At 35.2% G+C, this 27,278-nt stretch overlaps 2 protein-coding genes across 2 annotated transcripts; both read right to left on the bottom strand.

The window, feature by feature from the left end:
- Nucleotides 1-5,277: 5,277 nt before the first annotated feature.
- Nucleotides 5,278-6,216, bottom strand: LOC118571095 (olfactory receptor 6C3-like). The gene has a single exon (XM_036169998.1). It carries the CDS (start codon nucleotides 6,214-6,216, stop codon nucleotides 5,278-5,280), a length of 939 nt encoding a protein of 312 aa, XP_036025891.1.
- A 16,809-nt stretch (nucleotides 6,217-23,025) lies between these two features.
- Nucleotides 23,026-23,964, bottom strand: LOC118571119 (olfactory receptor 6C1-like). The gene has a single exon (XM_036170033.1). It carries the CDS (start codon nucleotides 23,962-23,964, stop codon nucleotides 23,026-23,028), a length of 939 nt encoding a protein of 312 aa, XP_036025926.1.
- Between the last annotated feature and the right edge of the window lie 3,314 nt (nucleotides 23,965-27,278).

A 27,278-nucleotide genomic window follows, 5' to 3' on the forward strand; every position in this document is an offset into this window, starting at 1 on the left:
TGTGTGAACTTGATGAAAATAAACATTTTGATAGCCAGTTGGAAAGACCAGAAAACATATTAAAAATCTCTGGTAAAATGACCCAATGTGCAGAATGGGAATGGTGTGTACTATGCTTTTATTATGAGAATTCCATGTTTTTGATTTGTGTACTGATATAAAATAAGCTTGATAATTATGAATAATTACAATCTTTAAAAAATTGAACTTCAATATTATATAAAATGCCTGCAACTCCTGGAGCCTGAAACTACTCAAAAGATGTCTTTTTATGGAGGATATAGGCTATCCTGAGGCTTTGAAGTCATCATTTATGCTTTGCTTCCTTAGTGCAGATCCATATTTTCTTCTGGAAGAATATGGTTTCAGTCATCACTCTTACTTGCTTTCAATAATTTCACCCAAATTACTTCTAGCTTAGCCTCAAAATAATCTGTCTAATATTGAGCCTTAAAAATGAAAATTAACAGTCATATTATAGTTTCTAATTTAATTTTATTATTTTTAAATTTTTACATCTTGACCTCAATTTCCCCTCTTTCCTCTCCTCCCAGTCCATCTCCCCACCTCCCCTATGCCTCTCCCCATCCACTCTTCCTCCATTTCTATTCAGAAAAGGGCAAGCCTCCCAAGGATTTTGACAAAACATGGTTTATCAAGTTGTAATAAGACTAAGCACCTCACCTTGTATTGAGTCTGGGCAAGGCAACCCAGTATGAGGAATAGGGTCCCAAAAGCCAGCAAAAGAGTCAGAGACAGTCCCTGCTTCCACTGTTAGGGGTGTCCCACAAGAAGACCAAGCTACATAATTGTCATATATATCCCCCCTCAGAGCCAGGGGGTCAAGGACATTGCAAAAATACCCACAGAATCAACTAACCTGTGCTCATGGGCTCATAGGTGGAGCCCAGAGACTGAACTGACAACTAGAGAGCCTTCATAGGACTGAACTAAGCCCTCTACATACATGTGATATTATATTTTAAAGTAAAACATCTATATAACATATTCAGAACTTACATTATGAAAATGCCTCTCACAAATAACAGCCTAGTAAGTAAGTACCTAGTAGGTAAGATATGGAGAACTTATTTGATGGCCCAAGATAAGGTTTGAAGGGTCATAGAATATTGCTATTAAAGACAGATGAAAAATTCTAAATGGTTCCATTTTATTTAATATAATTTTTTCTAGAAAAATATTAGTCTTATATTATTGATTTCAGTAACGAGAGATGAGTTCAATTCTGAGCATTAATACCTTAAATAGAAATAAATCAAGGAAAGGTACAGGCCATTACATCCCATTTAGTAACAAGTTAATAGCAGCAATCTCTACAGTAATGGTTTATGGCAAATGTTTGTTCAAAACCTCATACTTTCAATTAATTAAGTAGCTTCTAAAATTAAACACAGATTAAAAAATAACAAAATAGTTATATTGAAAAAAATGTTAATTTGCTATTTAGGATGTTAGATGGTCAATTAGATTTCACAAAAAAGTATATGGGTTTTGCCATCAGAGAGAGCTAGAGTAAAGCACAGTCATTGAAGAGACTTGTGATAGTGGATTAATAGCTTAATTTCCTTAAAGTCCAGTTTCTCTGTTTAAAATTGAGTTGTAATTACAAGAGATATTTTAAAGTTATATTAAATAAATAATTGATTTTCATAAATGTATGACTCTCAGGCTCCAAGAATAACTGTACTAATTATTTTCTTTTTATTTCGGGTGGAGCTAATTCTCAACATTATGAAGGTTTTTCATAGCATCTGTGAGTTATGGAAAGCGTTATTTTTCTAGTTAGTATATATGTTAAAAAATTTAATTAAACTTTTTACTGTATTTTTTTTAAAGTCAAAGGTCCCTTAACTGTTCCTGCTTATATTATTGGTCAAAAAAAAGGAGGTGAACCAGGTGCTGTGAGGGGTCATTGCCACACAGAACTAGACAAGCAGAGTTACTATTGAACTGAGATGTTTGCAGTTTGGGAGGGGGTGTACCAAAGGAGAGTGGGGGAGTCATTAAAAAGATACAGCCAATCCTATCCACCCACAAACTGGTACATGGGGGCATTTTGGTCTGTTTTAATTAAAGAGGAATCAAAAGTGGTTGATGGAGGGAGGTGGTTGGTTCAGGGAATGGGAGAGACATTTGACAATTGGGGTAAAATGCCCTCCATCTGCTTGGATCGCCTCAGCTCCTCTGGTCTGTCAGGAATAGGGCAGCTTGCAAAACACAAGAACAACTCTGGAACTCCTAGGTACTTCAGGCAGGGGACTGGAGGAGACTGAAAGAGGAGACTGAAAGGTTTGCTATCAGGGAAGATGATGGGATTGTCTAGTTTCTCTGCCTGCATGTGCCTTCACCTAGATTTTTTGAAAATTTTCTTTATTCTTGTCTGCTTCTTCCTTATGGTGTCTTTGGAACTGGCATATATAACTTTGCTTTTAACAATTGTACTCCCAGGGGCCCAGAAGATCAGCACTGGGTCCTTTTGTCTTGCTCTTCTTGGTCTCACAGGTTGCATTCAAGGTTTTTTTTCTGCGGGGTGGGGAGGTGAGGCCCTGGTCCAACAGCATCTTGACAAAGCAGATAGATGTAAGGTCTTCTACAGTTTGGCCCTCAGTACTTAATGGGGTCTCCTTGCCCTCCTCCCTGATGACAATATTTTGTACTAAATCAGGCAGAAAAACACTACCTTCTGGTACTTTCTCACTTCCTCTGTGCTGACAACTTGAGCATTTTCACATTGATGACACCATCAGAGACAACCGCACCTGAAGCCATGCTTCCAGAAGCAAAAGAGAAAGGAGAGTCACAGAATGGACCCACCCCCACCTTCCCCCCAGCCCCTCCCCTCCAGTCCCATGTCCTCCAGGGGGCGGGAGGGGGGAGGACAGGGGAATCCATGGCTGATGTATAAAATTTAAAACACATAATAATAAAAAAATATTTTAAAAAAATGCACAATCCTGATTATTCAAAAAAAAAAAAAGAATTTGCCCATCTCAGCTGCTGCCAGGGTCCAGCCAAACCAAAACTTTTAATCTCGTTTGGCCCTTAAAAGATGAATGGTTATTAATAAAGGAAGTATTATGATTCAGAGAAACTTCATAGCTAGCAATTGTCAAATATAATCTCTGATAACCCCTTAAACACAATTCTATACAACCTGTAATTCAATAAAACAGACACAAAATAATAAGTCCTGCTTTTGAATGAACAGAAACAAACACATTTATATAATAAAACAAAACGTACAATTCTATAAACTTCTAAATATGCCAAACTTCAAAATAAAGCCTGATGTAATATGTTTAGTTTGATTAAATGTTGAACTTTCAGCTAATGAGTCAATGTTGATACCCAAGTCTTCCACTCCCTTCTGTATGTTTAATATTTCTCCAATTTTGAGTTTTACTAACATTCAGAATGTCTGGACTAATGAGTATTAGCTAACACCAGTTATCTAACTAAGAGAAACACTTCTGAAAGTCACTTTTAGTTCACTTTTTTTGAACTAGTTTGATGTTAATGTAAATGTTTCTGTCTTAGTTTTCTTATTTTGTTGAAAGTAGACATATATAAAATATAATATAGAAGGCATATTCTATATATTGTTTGGCATATTTCTACATATATTTTATCTACAGTCTCTGCAGGCTGCTCAAGGGACTAATACAAAGTACCAGAATAGTCATAAAGGGAATATACACAAAATACCAGGAATATAAAGCATAATGTAAATTTGTATTGAAATTAGAGATAAAAACTTTAGTGACAATGACCAATGAGATTAAGAAGTAAATAATAACAAGCCTATAGTAGCAAGTATGAATGTGTCTTACCATAGGCATTATTTTTGGAGACAGAGGGAGCAAAAATCCGGAATCTAAATTCACACTCAAGGTTGACTTGGGAAGCTGCTATACTGTACTAAAAATCAGCATCTCCTTCAAGAAGTTATTTTTACTTATTTCACTACTACTCATGTTTCACATTTTTCTGCTCAACCTGTTACTCCACAGCAACGACAGTTTATGAGTTCCTTATTTTGACTGATTGCTATAATTGTGCCTGGTGAAATATGAGAGATTAGTATCTTCCTCTAAGAGACCATAATTATATAGACACACTTAAATAAGGCAGTATTACTGGAAAAAAATTAATAAAATAGTGCAAACCCTTAGTTAAAGTTATGAAAATTATAAAAATAGAGAAAGCATTGGATTTTGTTTCATTTTAAAATCAGGCTATCTTAAGGGGTATTATTGCTCTGAAATTATGTTATGTCTTTCTTTAAACCAGTAAGATGTAATCACTGATTTACATGTCTTGTTATTCAACCTTCCTGAGCATCCTCCACTCATGTGTAACAAACAAACAATAACAACAAAACACCATGGAAAATTTCCAAGGATGCTATGAAAATTAAGATATGAAATAAAATACACTCAGTCAAAAATGACATAGAATAAGTGGTTTATAAAAGCACTGTATTGTGGAGAAAATTCTCATCAGATTTGTGGGTTTCATCAGAATAATTATGACTACCCTTTTATATTTTTCTAAAGCTGAATACTGACAAATACAGACAACATAAAACACTGCTTTCATATACATATGAAATATGTGATATACAACATATGCTTTAAAAATAATTAGGAAATAGAGAAAGTCATGGACTTCAAATTATTTCTAAGTAGAAAAATACATCAGATAAGTGGAACTATCAAAGATATTTCTTTAAAATATTTATTTAAAAAATCTTACTATAGTTTTATATTAGTATCAGAGAAAAATTCAATGTAAGCTTAGCAAGACAGTGTTTAATCCTATAAACTATAACAATGTAAAAAATTTTATTATCAAGAATCAATGCACTGATATACAGTCTCCAGCAAATGATTTTTTATTCAGAATTGTAAAATATTCTGGCACCTGTGGTTCAGGCTTGTGAATTTTAGTTGCTCAGAAGAATCCAAGAGAATTAGATGTTTCAGACCACTCTGGGCTATGCACCAGACTATTGTCTCAAAAACGAACCTAACAGTCAAGAAAACCAAGAAAGGAGCAAACAAATGCCAGAACTGTAAATCATCAATTGCTTTATGTATACATGTGTGTAAAAGAAGTTATGCTGTAGTAATGTTCAGATTAGTAGCAAGCAACACCAATGTGCTCAGGAGCATAGGTAGGAACAGGATAAGAGAGTACAATAAAGTTCATTTTGTCTTATGTCATTACAACATTCATTCCTGTTAACATATACTCTCATTTGCTTCTATAAAACATTACTTTATGAACTAATTCCTTGAAGGCTTGTTTTACTTGTTTATTTCTCAATGTGTAAATAAAAGGGTTCAACATGGGAGCAATTGAAGTGTTGAGAACAGCTACCCCTTTGGTCAGTGATGCCCTCTCATTAGCAGAAGGTTTGACATACATGAAAATACAGCTTCCATAAGAGATGGAGATGACAATCATGTGAGAGGAACAGGTGGAGAAAGCCTTCTTCCTCTGACTGGCAGATGGGAACCTCAGAATGGTGCTGATGATGCAGATGTACGACAGGATCACTAGTGCCAACGTGAATAGCAGAGTGACAAAAGCAAAGTAAAAGCCAATCATCTCTAGACTCCTTGTATCTGAGCAGGAGAGCTGTAAGATGGGGAAGTAGTCACAGGAGAAGTGATCGATGACATTAGAAGCACAGAAATCTAACTTGAGGACCAGCATGAGTGGTGGGAAGATGGTCAGAAATCCTGCTAGCCATGAGGCAAGGACAAGAAGGGTGCAAACTTTCTGGTTCATGATGATGGTGTAATGCAGTGGTTTGCAGATGGCGACATAGCGATCATAAGACATAGCAGTTAGAAGAAAGAACTCAGACACCCCCATGGAGATGAAGAAAAATAACTGAGCCAAACAGTTGTTATAGGAAATTGTCTTGACTTTAGTAATTATTGACCCCAAAAATCTGGGGATGGAAACGCTGGTGAATATAATTTCTAAGAAGGAGAAGTTCTGGAGGAAGAAATACATAGGAGTCTTTAACTGAGAGTTTAGCAGGGTGAGGATGACAATGGTTAGGTTTCCAGTGATACTTAGTATGTAAGCAATGAATAAAAAGATAAAAATTACAACCTGAAGCTCTGGATCATCTGTTATGCCCAAGAGTACAAACTCAGTGATCACAGAATGGTTTTTCATACTGATTTACTGTTAACAGAATCTATTGATAAAAAAGAAATCAAAGTATAAATATAATATAGAAGAACTGAAACATTAAATATTGGTATTACTATATGCAATGAGCTGAAGCAACAGGAATCTTTCTATAAGATTTTTTTTACTAAATCTTTTCATTCCTACTAAAATATATACAATCATACAATTATATAAAATATATATTGTATATACAATTGAAAAAGAACATGCATCTATTTTTGCTTAAAGTCACCTTCATTATTTTTACACAAAATATCTATGTTTAGAAACTGGACATACACCTTCAAAACAAATTCTTGCAATGTAACTCACTCAACTTTATATGTAAATTTTTATTAACATTGTTTTCAGATTTCGTACAGTTTGTAAAATTATGCTGAATAGATAATGTTAATTTAAAAATCTAATGCCATTTCCCAGCTTCTGTAATTTATTGGTAGAAAATAATCACATAACCACATCTTCCAAGCTGCTCTCCTGTTATAATTACTTTTATTCTTAGTATGTATCAGTTTAAAATGACCATGGAAAAACATGTTTGGCACCATGGGAATACAGGACTAGATGAGCTTTGCTTAAAAAAAATGTTGGCTAAAATCGAGTGTAGTATCTATTCTTATCATGTTCTTAATCTATAGGAATGAAAGCCCAAGTCAGAGAGATTAATTACAATATAGATAGAGATGAGTGGGATACATTTATGTCATTTTAATATTTTTTTGCTAAGATCACTTTGGGCTTTTACTTTCAAACTTTTCTGAGTATAAAAAGGAAAAATTTAAGGTCCTTTCCCCCAAATCTCAATGGATACCATCACCTTTCTTTTCAAGGACTGATCAGAATATGTAAGATTTTCTATATGATCTACTTTATCCAAACCACAAAGCTCTACACTGTACCATCTTTACTCCACTCCCTTCTATTTTCTCCTGTTACTTATCAAACAACATAGAGTCTGTGAATTACATTTTCAATCATATTTGTTGTATAATTTCCTTTATGAGGCAACACATCAGGTGGTAGATGTAAATGGTAGAGCTAATTATTGGCATTATTTAACTTACTACTTTTTGTTTCTTGCTCCCAGCATTGTCTCTATTTAGGAATATATATAATAAACATATATATTTATAATTAACATGTCCTAAAACTACAGATTAAAAGGCAGAGACTATTATTGTGGTTTGAACAATGATTGAAATATACTAAAAATGTAAAAGTAGTAGTAATAAAGTAATATTTTAAAATTCTTGCACTTTTTCCAATAAAACAAGCCTTCAGATGTCAGAAAAATATGCATTTATTTCTAAATATGGAGCATATGCTTGATATGTCTGATGACACTATCAAACATGTAATCCTAAATTAGTCTTTATTTACTTAAAAACAAGATGAAATATACTCATAGTATTCTTCGAAATAACGTTTTTTTCATCCAGCTTATTCTTGTCTCTATCACACAAAATGTGTCACATAGAAAAAGCACAAGCTGGATTGCTTGTGAGATATCTGGCAGTCTCATAAATACAGCATATTTGTCTTTAATACTTTTTTTGCCTCACAGAAACAGAAGCAGACCTATGACTCAAATTCTAAAGCTTGCTATTGTAATCATAAGAATTCTTCAAGCAAATTTAGCAGGGAAACTTTTAGAAACTGGAAGGTGAAACATTTCAAAGCACCCTGGTTAAGTTAGCTTGAATACTGCACAAAGACAGAAGCACTTTACCTTCTCTGACCAGTGCAGAAATCCTTCGAGACTAGATTGATGAAAGGAAGGATGCAAGCAGATGTACTTTCATAAGATGCTGTGATGTCAAACACATCTTCTGGAAAGCCAAAAAAATATAAAGAGACAATGGAAAAACTGTCCCAATCAGCTGCTAATCTGACCTGGCTTCCCTTTGGCCAAACTAAATTTTCCCATTAAGCAGATAGATTCAGTATATACAGTGAAGGTAATTTATTCTTGATGCCTCTGGGATTAGCTAAATCCAATTCTACAATGACTCTTTGAACATAGGACACTTATTTTACTCATTAGTAAATCTCTCCCACACAGAGAATGAGTGACAAAAAACATAATATCTTTAAAATTAGAATTGTACTTCAGCTGTATTTTATTTTGAATTTTATAATCAACATATGAAAACCTAGTATTACAGTAGTATATAGAAACCTATCAGTGTATTTCCTACCAGGTTTTCATTACCCTCCAGGCTTCAAATTTACCAGCATAAAAACAGAGTTTTCTATCAATTATTTATATGTATTAAGGTATATTTTATTTAATCCATGTTACAAATTTCACAAGGACAGTAATTATACAATTATGTCACATTAAATATTCTGTAACTCTCTTGTTCTGTCATTTTTTAGTACACAGTACTGGATGGTATTCTTGTCACATTATCTAGACAAACTCCATTTGTAACTTGTGTAACTTCTATGTTAGATACTCAAGGAGACTTATATGCAATTTAGTAATTTAATTTTTTTTTAAGAACGGGAATTTGGGGCTGGAGAGATGGCTCAGTGGTTAAGAGCACTGGCTGCTCTTCCAAAGGTCCTGAGTTCAATTCCCAGCAACCACATGGTGGCTCACAACCATCTGTAATGAGATCTGGTGCCCTCTTCTGATGTGCAAGCATACATGCAGACAGAACACTGTATACATAATAAATAAATAAATCTTTAAAAAAAGAAAAAAAAAAGAATCCTTGCTTTAAAACAAAACAAAACAAAACCAAAACAATTAGCAGGGCTGTGGTGGCACACACCTTTAATCCCAGCACCCAGGAGGTAGAGGAAGGTGGATCTCTGTGAGTTTGAGGCTATCCTCGTCTACAGAGTGAGATCCAGGAAAGGTGCAAAGCTACACAGAGAAACCCTGTCTCAGAAAAAAAAAAAGAAAGAAAAGAACAGGAAATTTGGTGTACTAGTTCACCTCAGTGGTTATAATACTGCATTGCATTCTATCTTTTTGCATACATGTGACAATTATTGATGCAATGTATCTATAAACTAACTTTTGATAGGTTATTTCATTTCCCTCCTACAAATTATAAATCCTTGACTTTACATGCTAATCAAAATTGGAAATACTTAAAATTTTTATAAGTAAATTAACAAAATAATATCCTAATTCATTTAGTTGAAAAAGTCTCATTCAAATAAGAGCATACTTCTTGTGTTTGATATATAGAAATCCAATTTTGCTTCAAAGTAGAATTTAATTGGCATTTCTAAAAATATTTTGTAGTTATAAAATAGGATTTTGAAAACATTAAACAAAATAATGAGCATAAGCTTCATCACAGGGTAGTTCCTGTGTACTGATTGCTAGCATATGAATTCTAGAACTCCAAAGCTTTCCATGTGAGCGCATAACATGAGTATCTGAAGAAACAGGAAAACAAAATGAGGTCACTAGAAGGGGTAATAGATAAGATAATAGCAGGATACACATGATATAAAAGGGGAAATGTGCAAAACAGCGGTCTAATTAGAGAAGGGGGAGAGAGATGAGAAGAAGAGAAGGGTAAGGTAACAGGTTGAAAAACTTCTAAGGAGTCATACTATTAACTATTTAATAATATTTGCAATACATGCAAGTCTGTGTGTACATACACTATATAGTTTAAATGAAATTTTCTCATCTGGAATGACAACCCTCCTCTGAAGAACCATAGACCTCCAACACCAGGCATGAAAAGTCCCTTTTTGAGTTATTGGTCAGGATGATCCAAGAGATTTCCAAAACATTACAGTCTGTTGCTTTAGTACTTGGGTAGCTCCAGTATTGGAAGTTAAGTCTCTATTGCTGAAGATACCATTTATTTTGAACACAGAGCCCAGAGGCCCTGAGCTGGTTCTGAACTGAATGCTTCCTCCTTGAAGACTAGCTTTCATGGTACCACAAGGCACTATAAAAGTTTCCAAAGGAGGGAAGTAACCAATAGTCCTACTCACTATGATGCCTATGAACCCCAGCAAGGGCAAGCATTGCATGATAACTCTAAGAATACAGTAAGGGTACATGTATCTTGGCACTAATCAACATCTCCTTAGTTGGACTTAAGGCCTGCTCAACAATAGGGGACTCATGAATGGTACTGGAAACCTAGACAATTATCCAGGGCTAGTGAAGTCATAAATCTTGAAGGGGAACCTATAACTACCACTTTATAAAACCAGCATAGTCACTAGATATAAAAATATTTTAGCTGGGTGGTGGTGGCACATGCCTTTAACCCCAGCACTCAGGAGGCAGAGCCAAGCGGATCTCTGTGAGTTTGAGGCCAGCCTGGTCTACAGAGCGAGATCCAGGGCAGGCACCAAAACTACATAGAGAAACCCTGTCTTGAAAAACCAATATATATACAAGTAGCATTGTGTGTTAAACAATTAAAGAAAAAGAAGTCACAAATTTGAAAGAGAGCAGGAGGAATGCATGTAAAGGGTTGCAGGGAAGAAAACAAGGAGCGAAATGATGTAATTATAACTTAAAAAATTATACATAAAAATTTTCATATTCTCTAAAAATAGACATCTTTATTATTGGTTTTTTCATGTTCATGAATTACCTATTAAATGTTTACTTTCATTTGGAAGCTATTTATATTTATTAATATATGCTTATTTATATATATGTATAATTACTGTAATATGTTTCAAAGAATATTATTTTTTAAGTTCTTTGTGGCATTGATCAAGTACAAAGGATGGTCCAATCTAAGATGAATTCTTCTTGGCCAATTTTTCTGAGATATTCTTCTCTACATATCTCAGTTTTACATAAATATTCCTGTATATTTACAACATCTTGTGTTTTTATGTTTCAGTAGTTAATCTAACCTTAACCACTATTGTTTTTGTTGAAGAAGTTGTATATAACAATTAATGAAAAAGAAGTCATGAATTTGAAAAAGAGCAAGGAGAATATATGAAAGGGTTTGGAGGCAGGAATGGAAGGGGAAAAGTACAATATTAAATCAGAAAATAAATGGACTACTTTTAAAAACTAATATATCAACAACTTAGAATAGAAAATTTTGATTTCAACTCACAGTTTCAACTGTTAGCAATGGGTAGAGTAGAACAATTTAGATCATGTAACCAATTTAGAGCAGGTAACCCAAGAGGAATAATTCTTGCACTAGATAGTTTTCTCCCTTTCAGCTTTAGTCCACATAAATTTATCTGTGAACATTGTGGCCAATATTAGGGGTGTGTCTTCTCTATCAGTTAATTCCCTTGGAAAGTGCCTTCATAGTATAAACAGTAAAGTGTTTCATTAATCTTTCAGGTGCCTCTCAATCCATTCAAGTTGACAATCAAGATTAACCACTGAATTTCATAATGTTAATAGTTTGTGTCTCTTTCTAATGCTCTGGTTAGTCTTGGTAGGGGTTTATCAATTTAATTGATCATTTTAAAACCACAGCTTATGATTTCATTGAATTTTTCTAGTTATTCTTTTACTATCTGCTATAGTATTTATTATTTATTCCCTTCCACTTCCAGAGTATGAACCTTAGTTATGACACTAATTGTATGCATTTAATTTTAAGTATACATCTATTCGTGTAGATATAGTGTGATTTATTATCATACATGTGCAAACATAGACACACACACACATATACACTTTCTCACATGTGGTAAAATTTAATTGTTTTCCAAATATACCTTTATATATAAAGTCCTATTTAATTAATCTTCAATTTTTGTCACATTTGAATTTCATATAGTATAAGATATTTTCATTTTTTCTTCAACTTTTTAATGCATTGGCTATTTACAATTATATTGTTTCATTCCCACATATTTTCTTTTTTAGTTTTTAGTTTGTAAAGAGTTTATTTTAGTTAATAGTCCAAGATGCTGTGAACCATTGTGGGAATGTCAAGGTAGCAGGAGCTTAAACCAGCAAGTCACATTATGTCAACAACCAGGAAACAGAGAGATGAATACTAGTTAGCTCTCAGATCTGTTTTTACTACTTCCTGTGACCAGGATCTCCTGCTCTGATGTGGGATGGTCTGCCCACATCAATAAGATAAACCCCTATAGGTATTCCCAGAGGCTCATATCCTACTTTTGTATCTATTTGAATTAGTAATTTCTAGTTTGATTCCATGATCTGTATATAAAATTGTATAATGTCTAGTCCTTCAGTTTGTTAATATCTAGATTAGAGCTGTTCTTTATTATTGAATATTTCATGGTCCCTTGGGAATATTATTGAATGACTGACTATACTAAGTGCAGGATGGATATAGAGGAAACACAACAAGAACATTTATGATCTAAAAGTCTCAGTTTTAGAGAGCATATAATATGTACAAGTACATTATAAATAAACACACATATATAAATATAATATAAAATAATATAATAAATCATGTGAACAGAGAACTAGGAAGGTTAATTTGCTTACTTTGTATAGGAAGGTTGAATAGAAGGATTGTGACTGAAAGTGTGTTTTATAGGGCATTGGGTATTGAGATAGTAATATATAATAGGATTTAGGTCTAAACTGCAGAGGTGTAGATTTGGTTGATAAGGGCATAATGTAATAAAGACAATGCCAAATTAAAAAATTTGAGGGGTGTTAATTACATTAGAAGAATGACTAAATATGAGAGTGAGATTTAGTTTTGATACATATTTAAATTGAAATAATTACATCTTTCCCCCTTTCCCTTTCTTTCCTTTAATCCCTCCCAGATAACTCCATTCAACCCCTCCCGTGCTCCTCCTCAAATTGATAGTATCTTTTAAAACTTATTATTGTTTTATACATATACATGTATGCACACATATATAAATATTGCTGTGTCTGTTTTGGTTGTTTGTGCACTTGAAAAGTGAAAAGACCTATTACTGAAGCAAGTACCACTGACCTAGAAGACAGAAATGAGACATAGTCAGAAAAATTCCAGAACAGAGTTGGCTACAATAGAACTTCGTCGATGAGTATCCCCAGCAGAGTGTACAGTGTTTTATCAATCAGTAGTTTATATCTTATACAGCTCTTGGCTACAGGACCAGTTACAAAATGAATAGTTTATTATTTGCTTTTGTTCTTCTCCAACAATTCTGGGAATTTCCCATTTCACCTTATTTTAGAACCATGAAGAAAGGGCATTATGACAGTTAACATATGATACTCAAATATTTTTTGGGATGTTTCAGAAGAGATTGCCATTTAATTGGTACACTGTCTGGAGAAGACTTTTTCCCCATTGTGGGTAAGCATTGTCCTATCTGTTGCTGACTATTACAGGAAAAAAATGATAGAAGAGTGAACTTTCCTTCCAGCCTTGAGTCTTATCCATTATTAATGACCTAAAACTTTTGATAGTTGTAGTGGGTTGCCATCCCAGCATTGGCTGGGAAGTTCCAACCCCCACTGAGGCTTCGGTAATGGTCACGCCCACAAGGCAGGGCAGAGGAAGGAAGTGGGAGACCCAGGATTGAGAGGAGAGGTCTCTCTTGGTTCTAGGACCCTGGATGCAGGAGGTAGATTGAGCAGAGTTCTCCAGAGAACACCGCCAGACTGCACCATACCTTTGCCAGACCCTACAACCTATCCCTTCATTTGTAAGTTACCCCACAAAATTAACCTCCCTTTTAACTACATGGAGTGGCCTTAATAGTTTCACCAATAGATAGTAGTTTTACAAACTTATGGAAAAACATAGATTTTATAAGGTTTTTGATGGTATTTATTGTTTATATAAGCACCATGGCTACCATATGTTGTGTAAACTGAAAAGTCAATTTCCTCCTACCCTTAGATAGTCCTCATGCCTAAAGTCTCAATCAGGTATGAAGCCACTGGGCTCTCCTTCTCAGCTTGTAGAAGCCAATTCCCCTTAATAAACCTTTTTGATGTATCTGATAGCTACTGCTGCTGTGAGGACAGCTTTGAACAGTACTTGGGCCAATGAAAGAGGGAAAACACACACACACACACACACACACAAAACTAGGGTCTTTCTATCATTTTTAGTCTTGGTTCTTTATTTCTTACCTCTGTCTAGATGTATCACCCCTTTCTCTGTGGTTGCTATATTGTGCACCCCAATAAACTTATCTGGGGGTCAGAGAACAGAACAGCCAATATATTAAACATAGGTTTAGGTAGTGGTAGCACACGCCTTTAATCCTAGAATTCAAGAGGCAGAGATCCATCTGGATCTCTGTGAGTTCAAAGCCACACTGGAAATAGCCAGGCATGGTAACACATGCCTTTAATTCCAGGAAGTACTGGCGGGATGTAGAAAGGTATATAAGGCATGAGGACCAGGAACTAGAGCCTTTTGTTAAGCTTTTAGGCTTCTAGCAGCAGTTCATCTGAGATCCATTTGGATGAGGACTCAGAGCTTTCCAGTTTGAGGAAACAGGATCAGCTGAGGAACTAGCGAGATGAGGTGGCTATGGCTTGTTCTGTTTCTCTGATTTTTCAGTGTTCACCCCAATATCTGGCTCCCGGGTTTGTTTTTATTAATAAGACGTTTTAGAAATCCATCTACATGTCTCTTTTGATGTTTTCCTTCTAACTAATGTTATTTTTCCCTTAGAGCTTATATACTCCAGCAAAACCTTTCAGGCAATATAAAAATTATAATGTGGTTACATTATATTTTTCAAGTGAATGATTATAATGAATACAAGTAAAAAAACAGTATGTTTTCCATATCTCTTACATGATTAAATGTTTTAAATACTACAGGTGAAAAACAAGTTGTCCCAAGAACCCACATATGATCATACCCAATAATTTGTTATAGATTAAGAGTGTGAGCAAGCAAGGTATTCTTCTCAGCCAGTTCTTTTGCTGGCGCTGCATTTTGTGGTTACAAAGAAAGGACCAATAACTTTATTATTTATCTTAAAAGGCAATCTTACAAGAAATCTTAGAAGAATCACAAATCTAAACTTTTATATATAAAACACAGTCATCTCTGCTTTAAATTTTTAAGATGCATATCCACTCACCAATTTTTTTATATCAAAAAGCTGAAAGCCAGGCATTGGTGGTGCACACCTTTAATCCCAGCACTCTGGAGGCAGAGGCAGGCAGATCTCTGTGAGTTTGAGGCTAGCCTGGTCTACAAAGCGAGTTCCAGGAAAGGTGCAAAGCTACACAGAGAAACCCTGTATCGAAAAACCAAAAGAAAAAAAAAAGAAAAAAAAAGAAGCCTAGGGTAGAAATGGGTATAAGGTATTAATCATCACTTTTGGTCATCAACCAATTCTAGCAAGAAAGGCACATCAGCTAATAATAATTGGGCTGCTTTGTTCTTGTTCTCTGACCTTAATGAGTCCCTCACTCAACTATGTGCCTTTCTAAAACTTTAGATTGTTTCCTTGGGTTTTCCACCTCAAAGCTAGTCACAAAACATCTTAATCTAACCTTGTTCTTTAAAGCTTCGTTTCTGCTATGATGCACTCCAAAACTTGTGAGCACATCTCCTAACATTAAGATTAAAAGAATTTAAGCTAGCTGGGTTATTGGGACTCAATTGTTTTTCTTAATCATTAACCTAAGCCACTGTCTATATGGCTCCCCACTAGAAATTCATGTGTTCTAATTATGTGGTACTTGCTTGTTTTATTTTTCATCCTTTGTAGCCTCTGCTTTGTGGTGGTATTTTATTTATGCTGAAATATGGTGATATTTTGTTTGTGCTTTAATAAATGAAGCTTGCCTGGAGATCAGAGGAAAAAGGCCAGCCATTAAGCAAACAAAGAAGTCAGGCACACACTCTTAATCCAATCACTTGGCAGGCAGGATCTCTGTGTGTTCAAGGCCACACTGGAAATAGAACCAGGTGTGGTGGCACACACTTTAAATTCCAAAAGTAGTTAACCATGGAGGTCTATAGGTCTGTACAGACAGACAGGAAGAGACAGAGCTATGCAGGAAGAGGAAGTAATGTAGCTGAATGGAGAGAGCAAATCTGATGGCAGAACAGCAAGGCATATAGACGTGGGTAGACAGGAAGTAGCATTTGGAAGCTGAGGAGTTGGTGAGGTAAGTTTGGCTGGTGGCTTTCCCTATTCCCCTGATCTCTCTAAGGCTTTCACTCCTATATTTGGCTCTGTGTTTTTTATTTAATAAGACCATTTAGAAATTAATCTACACTGCTTTATCAGAGGCATGGACAATTTTTACCCTACTCTTACCTAGGTTAATTTTTCTACTAAACTAATCTCTATTATAATCTCATACTATATTTATTAAAAATCCTCGATCCTCAAACTTCTATTTAAACTGACACTTACTGTATAAAATCATTGCTTCAGTTAAACAGGACAGCTTAGGAGGAAATAATCTTCATAATAATCCATAGGTAAAAATACCCAGTAGAATGGAATGTTCTCAAAACTACATTAAGGGCAGTGGGGTTCTCCCTATGCCCATTCACACCATTCCAGATACCAGAGAAAAATGGCAGCAGCCAACATGCAAAGACGCAGCAGAAGCAAGAAGCATTCTGGGGCTGAGCTCAGGACCTTGCCTATCTGGGATTCACTCATCAGGGTTTTGTTTCCTGGTGGGCAGATCCCCTGAAATCAATTGCCATATGCTGCTCCGCTGACATCACAACTGGCAGATAGCTGTGTTTTTGTATTGCCAATTGTTTCAATCTCTCTGGAGAACCCTGATGAATGCACTCTATTTCCCATGCGGTTAGAGAAACGACTTTTAGTGGGACAGGGTAAAATGAAGGACCTGCTATCCTGCAATTTGTTCTAAAGTCCAATATCAGAAATACAATATTGTCAAAATTAATTGTGAGCAATGATTATCTATGTCTGTGATTAGGCTTGGATTTTTAACATTCTTTTTAATTTTGATATTGTTTTTCATTTTTTTCTATTTTGTGTAATATATTTTGTGGCTTTCTGCAATATTGTCTTTGACAAATTTGTAATCATTAAATGTAGCTAATATATATTAGGGTAGATATAGTTATCTAAGGTAAATATAGTTACCCTAGGAAGTATGACTGCATATCTATATCCTGAGCACTATTCAAGACACATAATTAGTTATTTTTCCTCTGCAGTTAAAAACCAGTTAAGGCTGCTCTGAATAGGAGTGTGTCCATGACCTCTTCCCTTATATGTTTGTTGGTGGTGTATAGAAAGGCTATTGTTTTTTGCAAGTTAATTCTGTATCCTGCAACTTTGCTGAAACTGTCATCACTTCTAGAAGTTTTCTGATAGAATTTTCTGGGATCTGTCATGTATAATATCATGTCATTTATAAATAAGGATAATTTGATTTCTTATTTTCCTAATTATATTCCTTTAATTTCCTTATTCTGACTTATAGTTCAAACTAGTGTTGATATAATATGCATACATACACATATAGACTGGGCAGAGCATATTTATGTATTTAGGAATATTGGATATATAACATATACAATATATATTATATGTAATACATATACATGTAACAAAAATAAAGAAATGAGGTCAACAAGGGGTGCATTTGAAGGCTTAGATGAAGTAAAGGAAAGGGAAGAACTGATGTACTTACATTATAATTTCAAAAAATAAAAAATTTCTCTATAAAAACCTGTTGGTAGTTCTAGAAGATCTGGGTCTAAAACGCCTAGGTAGTTTCCCACACAGGGAAAATGACATGCACAATTTGTTTTTACTTTTTTCCCCTGGTTTTTCAGGACAGGGTTTCTCTGTGTAGCTTTGTGCTTGTTCTTACTTTTTACTTATTTATTTTAATAATTCCACAGCACGGCAAATTTTCTTTAAAGTTGTAGCATTAATTTGAATGCTTCATGCAGCATATAGTAGTCACAGTGCTAATAAAATGGGACCATTGGGGAGGAGGGGAGGATTAGAAAGGAGAATAGCAGGATACAGGAGATGTGAAAGGGAAAATGGAAAAACTTGGGATGGGGGATGGGAGTCAGTATATGAGAAAAGGGAGGAGAGAAATAACTTCAAGGTTGTTTACTAAAGCCTAAAGGAATCACATTTTTTATATTTACCTAAAATTATCTATATCCATACCTAGATAGATTGTGTGTGTGTGTGTGTGTGTGTGTGTGTGTGTGTGTGTGTGTGTCTGATAATTCTCCCCACAAGTCATAGACTAACAAAAACCCTACCACCAGGCATGAGAAAACTCTGAGTTGCTGGTCAGAATAGTTCAAGTATAGACTTCCAACAGTATATTCTATTGCTGTGGTCTTTGGTTGCCTCCTAGAAACTGAAGATAAGTTTCTAGTGCTGAAGATATCCCACATTTAGGATCCAGGACTCAGATTATTCAAGTTGGGTCTAACTTCTAGGCTACCTTCCTATGGTCAATTTTCCATAGTTACTAGAAAGTACTATGTATTTTCTAAGGGAGCGAATCAATCATACTTCTATCTCATTCTGTGCCTACAAACCACAGCAATGACCAGCATGGCATATATCCTACAGGTACAATAGTGGCACTCATATCTGACAGTAACAAGCAGCTGCCTAATTAGGCTCAACAGGAGGGATATCATGCCTGGTACCATAAATCTAGTCAACTACTCATGGCTGGTGAGGTCATATATCTTGGAGGAAAATCAATTACTGCCACTTAACTAGACCATCATAGTTTCTAACTACATTCTGAAACTTATCTTCACACCCACCAAAAGCGTGGCTATCACTCCTCATCAAAGAAGCTTCCCTTACAGAAAATAGAGACCATTACAGAACACTGCAACTGGACACAATGCAGAGATCAATAGATTGTGGCAAACCTGCCTTGATGGGCACATTTACAGCACAACACCAATACCAATATTAAGGCTCAGTGAGCATCAAAAGAGGAGACAGAAAGATTGTAAGAGGTAAAGCACCAGGACATCTGCTGTGATACCTTATCTCCTGGAAATGGCTGCATAAACAAAACCTGAAGAACGACACTCTCAATAGACATGCTAAAGTGTGAGGAAAAAATATCACAGGTTCCCAACCCTAGACAAAGATCTACAGGGATTAATGATTGCTGAGGGAGAGTAAATTAGCCTCTCTCAGAGATGAGTCTCTAAATTGACAATCCAATACGAACTGGACAGCTCTGAAATAATATGCACACAAACAACAAAAAATGGACTTGGTTGTTATATATTGATGCATCTCTTTATACATAACAATAATAGCCAAAGAAAAAGAGCCCATCATTTTGAGAGAGGACATAGGAAAGATTTAAGGGAGAAAGCATTTGAGCAGTTGGATGAAATAAAATAAAGAGAAGAGGCAAGTGATATAATTATATTTTAATTAAAATTTATTTAAAAAGAAAAGTAGAAAGTAGACCAACAAAACCAGAGTTTGTAAGAATAAGTCCAGACATCCAGATGAAATCAGGAAAGTAAGGGATCTATATAGTCAGTACCAAACTTTCACTCAGATGCCATGGCATCACGTAGAGAGTGTATCAGCATACACTTTGTGGTGACAATAAATGAATAAAAGTCTTATTTATTTACTTTATGTCCCTGTGTGTATATTGTGTGTGGTCATACATGGGCCATGATTTGTGTGGAGATGAGAGGACCATTTGTAGACATTTGCTGTCCTTCCACCATGGGGGTGTAGGGTTGAACTCAAGCTGTCGGCTTAGTGGCAGGTGCCTTTATTTGTTGAGCCCACTCCCAAGCCACCACACTAACAATTTAATTATGAGTATACGGAAAAACAAAAAACCCAGGACAGCCAAAAGAATCCTGCACAATAAAACAACCTCTGGAGGCATCATGATCCCCGACCTCAAGCTCTACTATAGAGCTACCGTAATAAAAACAGCTTGGTACTGGCATAAAAACCAACATGTGGACCAATGGAATCAAATTGAAGACTCTGACATTAACCCGCACACCTATGAACATAAAATTTTTGACAAAGAAGCCAAAAAAGTACAATGGAAAAAAGAAAGCATCTTCAACAAATGGTGCTGGCATAACTGGATGTCAATGTGTAGAAGGCTGCAAATAGATTCATATCTGTCACCGTGCACAAAACTTAAGTCCAAGTGGATCAAAGACCTCAACATAAATCCAGTTACTCTAAACCTGATAGAAGAGAAAGTAGGAAGTGTTCTTGAACGCATTGGCACCGGAGATCACTTTCTAAATATAACACCAGTAGCACAGACACTGAGAGAAACAATCAATCAATGGGACCTGTTGAAACTGAGAAGCTTTTGTAGAGCAAAGGACACAGTCAACAAGACAAAGCGACAGCCTACAGAATGGGAGTATATCCATTAGACTTAAAGAAAAATAATAATTGCTAGTATTTTAATATTATAGGCTTTTGTTATTTATACTTTACAGATCTGTGGGATTTTTGTCCCAAAACAAATTATTCAGTCTTAGCTTACCTGATATTTTCCTTTATTTGCAGATGGGACAATATGTACTTTGAAGTGATAGAACTCTCAGTTCTGTCAATTATCTTATATAAAATTTGTTATTCATTTTTGGAGGTAGAAAATTAGGAAAAAAATCAATGATTTCCATCTATAATTTTGAATCCCTTAAATTCTATTACTTTTCTTTTTCAGCAAAATGTATCATTTTCTCTTTCTCAGTTTATAAAAATAATTGAAAATAATGCAACAAAGATCACAATTATGCCATTTTTATTAAGATGTCAGTTGATGTAATTGAGGAAAATTTTATTGTCCACAATTCTTACTTCAGTTGTAAACACATATGCATAAATATGTATGCACACCTTGCTTAGATATTCTTCATGTTTTAAGTATAATATGTTGAATGGAAAATTTAACAAATATAATCTTGTTAGTTTTCCATTACCATGACAAAACACTTGAGGAAATGGCTTAAAACAAGAAGCATTTATTTGGCTAAAGCTTTTATCTGTTGGCTCAACTACTATGTTTTGGGAGCTGGATGGGACCAGTAACTTCTCAAAAATCACATCTCTAGTGTCCCACTTCATCCAAACATGGTGCACCTTTTTATAATCCATGAATTTAGAGCCAAGTGATGTAACAGTTGCCCGACAATAACTCTGTCCCGAGACTAAACCCTTGGCATATGCACCGTGTTTAGAAACTTCACCCCACACTGTAACACTAACTTTATATAATGGGAAATTTTTCTTTGTTTTGGGGTCCTATTTTATAGAAAATGTATCCTCCATATAATAAATCAAATTATACGTTTTTTTCAAAATAGTTAAAAAAAGTGAGAAGAAAAAGTGTGTAAATATACTTTGTAACAAACATGTATATTAAGAATATATTGCATATATGTCTATATATTATACATAAATGCGTATGTACTACTCAAGGTTTAGATAATTGTCAACAGAGTATATATCTGGCTATAAATGCACATATTAATTACATGTTGTTTGAATACTGTTATTGACAAAGGGGCCCCTGGCAATGGGATCAGGATCCCATACATATTCATACACACATATATGTATATGTGTGTATGTATATATATCTATATATCTATATATCTATATATCAGTCTCTCTATACATAGTCTCTCACCATATGTATATGGGGAAATCATGAGATTTGTGTATAAAAGATCCATTAAACACATAGCTCATGTGTATATTATGAATTATTGTCATTATTTATTTAAGAAATTTTTCTATTCACTTTACATACCAACAGACCCCCCCATCCCTCCTCTAGCTTCCCCCAGTCTTCCCCCTCCCAGCCTCCTCTCCCACCCCCTCCTCCAAAATGGTAAGGCCTCCCATGGGGAGTCAACAAAGCCTGGTACCTTCAGTTGAGGCAGGAATAAGGCCGTCCTGACTGAATCAAGGCTGAGCAAGGCATCCTACCATAGGTAATGGGCTCCATAAAGCCAGCTAATACACAAGGGATCCTGATCCCATTGCCAGGGGCCCCTCAAATAGATCAAGATACACAACTATCTCCTGTATGCAGAGGGCTTAGTCATCAGCGAAATGCAAATCAAAATGACTCTGACATACCATCTTACACCTGTGAGAATGGCTAAGATCAAAAACACTGAAGACAGCTTATGTTGGAGAGGACTGGAGTAAGAGGAACATTCCTCCATTGTTGCTGGGAGTGCAAACTTGTACAGCCACTTTGGAAATCAGTATGGCAACTTCTCTGAAAATTGGCAATCAGTCTACTTCAAGACTCAATACCACTCTTGGGCATATACCCAAGGGATGCTCAATCAAACCACAAGGACACTTGCTGATTGTCATTCTTTATTGATAAATAAATTACATGAATAGATCACATTGTAGTTAATAAGTAATGCTGTTTGTGCTTTTAAATGAAATGCATTTCACTTAATTTCATGGCATTTAAATATATATCCTAGAGGGACTACCCAATCATAATGAGAAGTATGTAAAAAGATGTGAAAATTGCCAAATGCATTTCAAATGTATATTGAGTAAAATACATTAATGTTTACAATGTGCTTTCCCATTTTTGGGTATAAATTTTCCAGCATATATCTCAAACTATAATTTTATCTGTATAATAAATTACAGTTAAGAAGCTGTTAATATGAAATACCAGAAGAATCTTGTATCAGATAGACACAAGAAGATAATAGTTGGAAAAGACATACAATAACAAGATAGGCTAGTAAACTGTTGACAAAAATAAAGACTAAAACAAGGAGGGTGGACAGTGTCACACTGATGTGACTGGTCACTGGCATTTATGTTTAACTTATGAATTGGCCTTCAGTGTGGCCCACAATCACAGGCCACATCATTTCATGTACTTGTAAAAAATATCATCTTCTTTGCTGTGTTCATAAAGGCTTGCTTGACTTGCTGATTCCTCAGGCTATAAATGAAGGGGTTTAGCATGGGAGCTACTGAAGTATTTAGTATGGCAACCCCCTTGGTCAAAGATGCTCTATCTGATGCTGAGGGCTTAATGTACATAAAAATGCAGCTTCCATAAGCTATGGAGATGACAATCATGTGGGAAGAACACGTGGAAAAGGCCTTTGTCCTCTGACTAGCAGAAGGAATCTTCAAAATTGTTCTGATGATATATGCGTAGGACAGAAATACTAACACCAAAGTGAACATTAGGGTAAAGACAGCACAGGAAAACCCCATCTTCTCCAGGAATTTTGTATCTGAACAGGAAAGTTGCAGCAGGGGGAAATAATCACAGGTATAGTGATCAATGATGTTGGACCCACAGTAATCAAGGTGTAGGAGCAACATGAGTGCAGGGAAGATGATTAGGAAAGAGACCAGCCAGCAGGCAAAGACAAGCGTTGTGCAGACTTTCTGACTCATGATGGTCAGGTAGTGTAGAGGCTTGCAGATGGCAACGTAACGATCATAGGACATGGCAGCCAGAAGATAAAATTCAGTGACTCCAAAGAGAATGAGAAAAAATAACTGAGCTATGCAGTTGTTGAAGGAAATGGTTTTATCCCCTGAGATAAGGATGCCCAAGAACTTGGGTATACAGACAGTCGTGAAGGACACTTCTAAAACAGAGAAATTCCTGAGGAAGAAATACATGGGGGTCTGGAGCTGGGAATCCAGCAGGGTGAGAGTGATGATGGTCAAGTTCCCTGTGATGCTGAGTGTGTAGGTGATGAAGAGAAAGATGAAGATCACAACCTGGAGCTTAGGGTCATCTGTTAACCCCAGAAGAATAAATTCTGTGGTTTCTGTATGGTTTCCCATTCTGCATTCACTTTTTAAAAATTTTAGCCTGACCTATTAAGAAAAAACACAGACAACCAACTTGAAGAACAGAATAATAAATGTTACAGTGTGGAGCTATAATTTTATAAAAATATGCTTTCTCTATATTCAGGAGCATTGGAAGCCACACAGTAGCAACAATGGTTCTTTAATTCCTTCCACTTTGTAAGGGAAAAAAACTCTTATTGAAATCAGATTTTAATACTAAATTCATTGGTAAAAATAACATGAGATATCAACACAGTAAAACGCATAGTGTGGAAAAAATTGGGAGTCTGTGGAGAGAAAAGAATTTACATGAACTGTTGCTAGGCATGTAAGTTAGTATAGGCACTATGGAGAGTAATAAGGCAGCTCTTCAGTGCTTACTATGGAACTACTGTATGATCCTATGATCTCACCATTGGGTATATATACAAGATAAAATATATTCAAATACAAAGGAAATACTAACACTTCCATGTTTATTGTGACACCATTCTAATGCCTTCAATATGTAATTAACATGGCATATCAACAGAGAATGTAATATGAAAATATTTTTCTCAGCCAAAGAAGACTGAAATCCTAGAATTGTCTGAAAAATGTCTGGAACTGGAGAAAATTATGTTGAGCAAAATAAGACAAACACAGAAAGATAAATAATGTATATTTCATTCATATTTGAAAAGTTTTAAATGCTCATCCCAAAGAACACATTGTTACTAGAAAATTTAAAGGGTATGGGGTTTGGCTGGGCAGAAGTATGGAGGCAGGATGTTTGGACATGATGAATGCTTGGTGTATTTATGCAGAAACATCGTGTAATTCTACTAATGTGTAGAATAAATATGAATGAATAATAAAAGATAAACAAAATAAAATAGAAAATCAAACTGATAGATGTCACACAGCCTGAAGCAGCCATACAGGGATTTGTAGGTAGACTCGAAAGGCCAGATACCTCTTATCTTTAGAGATGCCTCCAAATATAAAAATATCATCACCTTTGTGTTATTGTTCCAATGTCCTTGCAAATTTCCCTTCACATAAAAGTTTATGTGTACTAAGAATTCCAAAAAAAATGAGAGTGATTATTTTGTTCTTAACCGTCTATCCTCGTTTAAAACATCACTTTTCAAATTCCTGTATCGACCTTTGCAGAAGTTAGATGGGACAAGACCATTTTTCCCTCACTGCTCTTAAGCATGAGGGTAACAAAGGTCAGTGAGAAACAAAAGGAAACATAAACAGCAAGGCTGAAACCTCAGGTGTAGTGTATGTGATCCCCATAAGTTCACAGTGCTTTAGCCGACATGTTGTTACTCTGAAAGCTTTCTTCCTACCCAACAGATTTTTTTCCTATTTGAAATAAATGTTATTACTATCATATATATTCAATCATTTCCCTTAGTAGCTTTATTTACTTATATTTAAAAACTAAGTTTAAGTTTCAGTAAAAAATAAATCTTAGCTGGGCGTTGGTGGCACAAGCTTTTAATCCCAGCACTCAGGAGGCAGAGGCAGGCGGATCTTTGTGAGTTCGAGGCCAGCCTGGTCTACAGAGTGAGATGCAGGAAAGGCACAAAGCTACACAGAGAAACCTTGTCTCAAAAAAAATTTATGGTTAGCACAATAGACACATAGAGAAGAAATCTTTCTAGTTTTGGATGAAACCCATTTTCTAGTTCTGCTAATCACTTACTATCCTATGGTCAGTGTCTCATCTATAAATATAATACCTTTTCAGCAAATAAGTCAATCTCCTAGGTTAATTCAGAGTACTAAATAATTTGATAGGTGTGAAACTTTAGGAAAATGCTTAAAATTTAATAGAAGTCATCTAGGCATGTACGGTAAGAAAACAGTTCTTAACAACTGAAAAATAAAACATCAGGACTAGATAGTGGCCTGTGTCAATGACTGTCTCAGATAATCATAAATAGATCCAATACCAAATGAGTTACTTAAACAACAATAACAATAAAGAAAAGTAGAAACTACCCAATTCTATGGTACCATTTAAGCTTAGGCACATGATTCTTTTACATGTATTCTTTTACCTTGTCTCTATGAGGCTGGCTTCTCCTTTTGGGCTGCTTGTGGTGCTTAATGTCTTTACCACAACCACCACCACTGCCACCACAATCTCTACCTCAACCACACACTCTGTCATCTTCAGCATGGCTTGTTAACTGTATTGAAGGTAGTTATACTGCTATCCATGACCAATCCTGATATCCTTTAGCAACAATGTTTGTCAAAGTGACTACCAACTATAGTAGAACACAGGCACACACACTAACAATATGCCTTGCATATAGAACTTTATATTGACTCCAAATCACTTTTAAATTTCCACAACGTAAATAATACCTGTTGCATAAATTCTGCAAGATTCTGCCAAATCACCCAAGCTCACCACCACATTTAAACTGTACCACTGTCTCCTGTCAACTCTTTCGTTACTCTATATTCTTGGAAGTTGGGATAGCATCATATTTCCAATTAATGTAAATAGTTCAGTGTTCAGTGTAATTTATTTAGGTTAGATGAAACTTTAGTTCAGTTACTTTTCACTGTATATGTTGTTTCATCACCTGCTGCTGTCCACCATAGCTCTCCATTCTATGCTGTATGGTAGCATGGAAATGACTTAGGTGCTTTCCTCTGTTTTATATAATGTATTTCCATAAGTATGTACTTCACCAGATATGTTTCATACTTGTTCCAAACTCCCTCAGTTTAGCAAGTTTAAATGAAAGAACATGTAAGAATACTGGTTATAATGATATATCATAAATCATTATTTCTAAGTTCTTTTCCTAGCTCTACAAGCCATCTCTTCAATTCACTTTTCTCTTGTTCTGCCACATCATTTACTTCATCAGTTTGTTATTGATTAATAGTATTAGTTTTCTATAACACCTTTAAGTCACAATTAATTTTATTATTGGGTAGAGAATAATTCCAGATAGGAGGTATATTGAAGTATCTTAACCTTGTTTCAGGATTAATAATGTATCTATTTTCTTAAGTTTCTTGTAATTTAAATATTTTAAAATAATAATGCCACAGTTCATTATTCACTTGTTATTGAGTAAAGCTGTGAAGAAATTTAAGATGATCTGTTTGGAAAGGTATGAGTGGTCAATGGAGGGGTTATGAGAGGTATAATAAAAGTATCATTTCTAAAGACAGTCTTTAAAACCCAGAAAAAAACAGTATTATAGACTCTAGCAGTAGGAGATCCACTGTCCAGAATCAGAAGTAGCAAAATATGCTTTTATGTAAAAGTATTTATGAAAAAAATC

This window comes from Onychomys torridus, chromosome 20 (genome assembly GCF_903995425.1).
Source record: "Onychomys torridus chromosome 20, mOncTor1.1, whole genome shotgun sequence".
In the NCBI taxonomy this organism is placed as follows: Eukaryota; Metazoa; Chordata; class Mammalia; order Rodentia; family Cricetidae; genus Onychomys; species Onychomys torridus.

What these genes read in the sequence shown, in the direction of transcription:
- LOC118571095 (XM_036169998.1), bottom strand. Translation starts at nt 6,216, where the DNA reads ATGAAAAACCATTCTGTGATCACTGAGTTTGTACTCTTGGGCATAACA.
- LOC118571119 (XM_036170033.1), bottom strand. Translation starts at nt 23,964, where the DNA reads ATGGGAAACCATACAGAAACCACAGAATTTATTCTTCTGGGGTTAACA.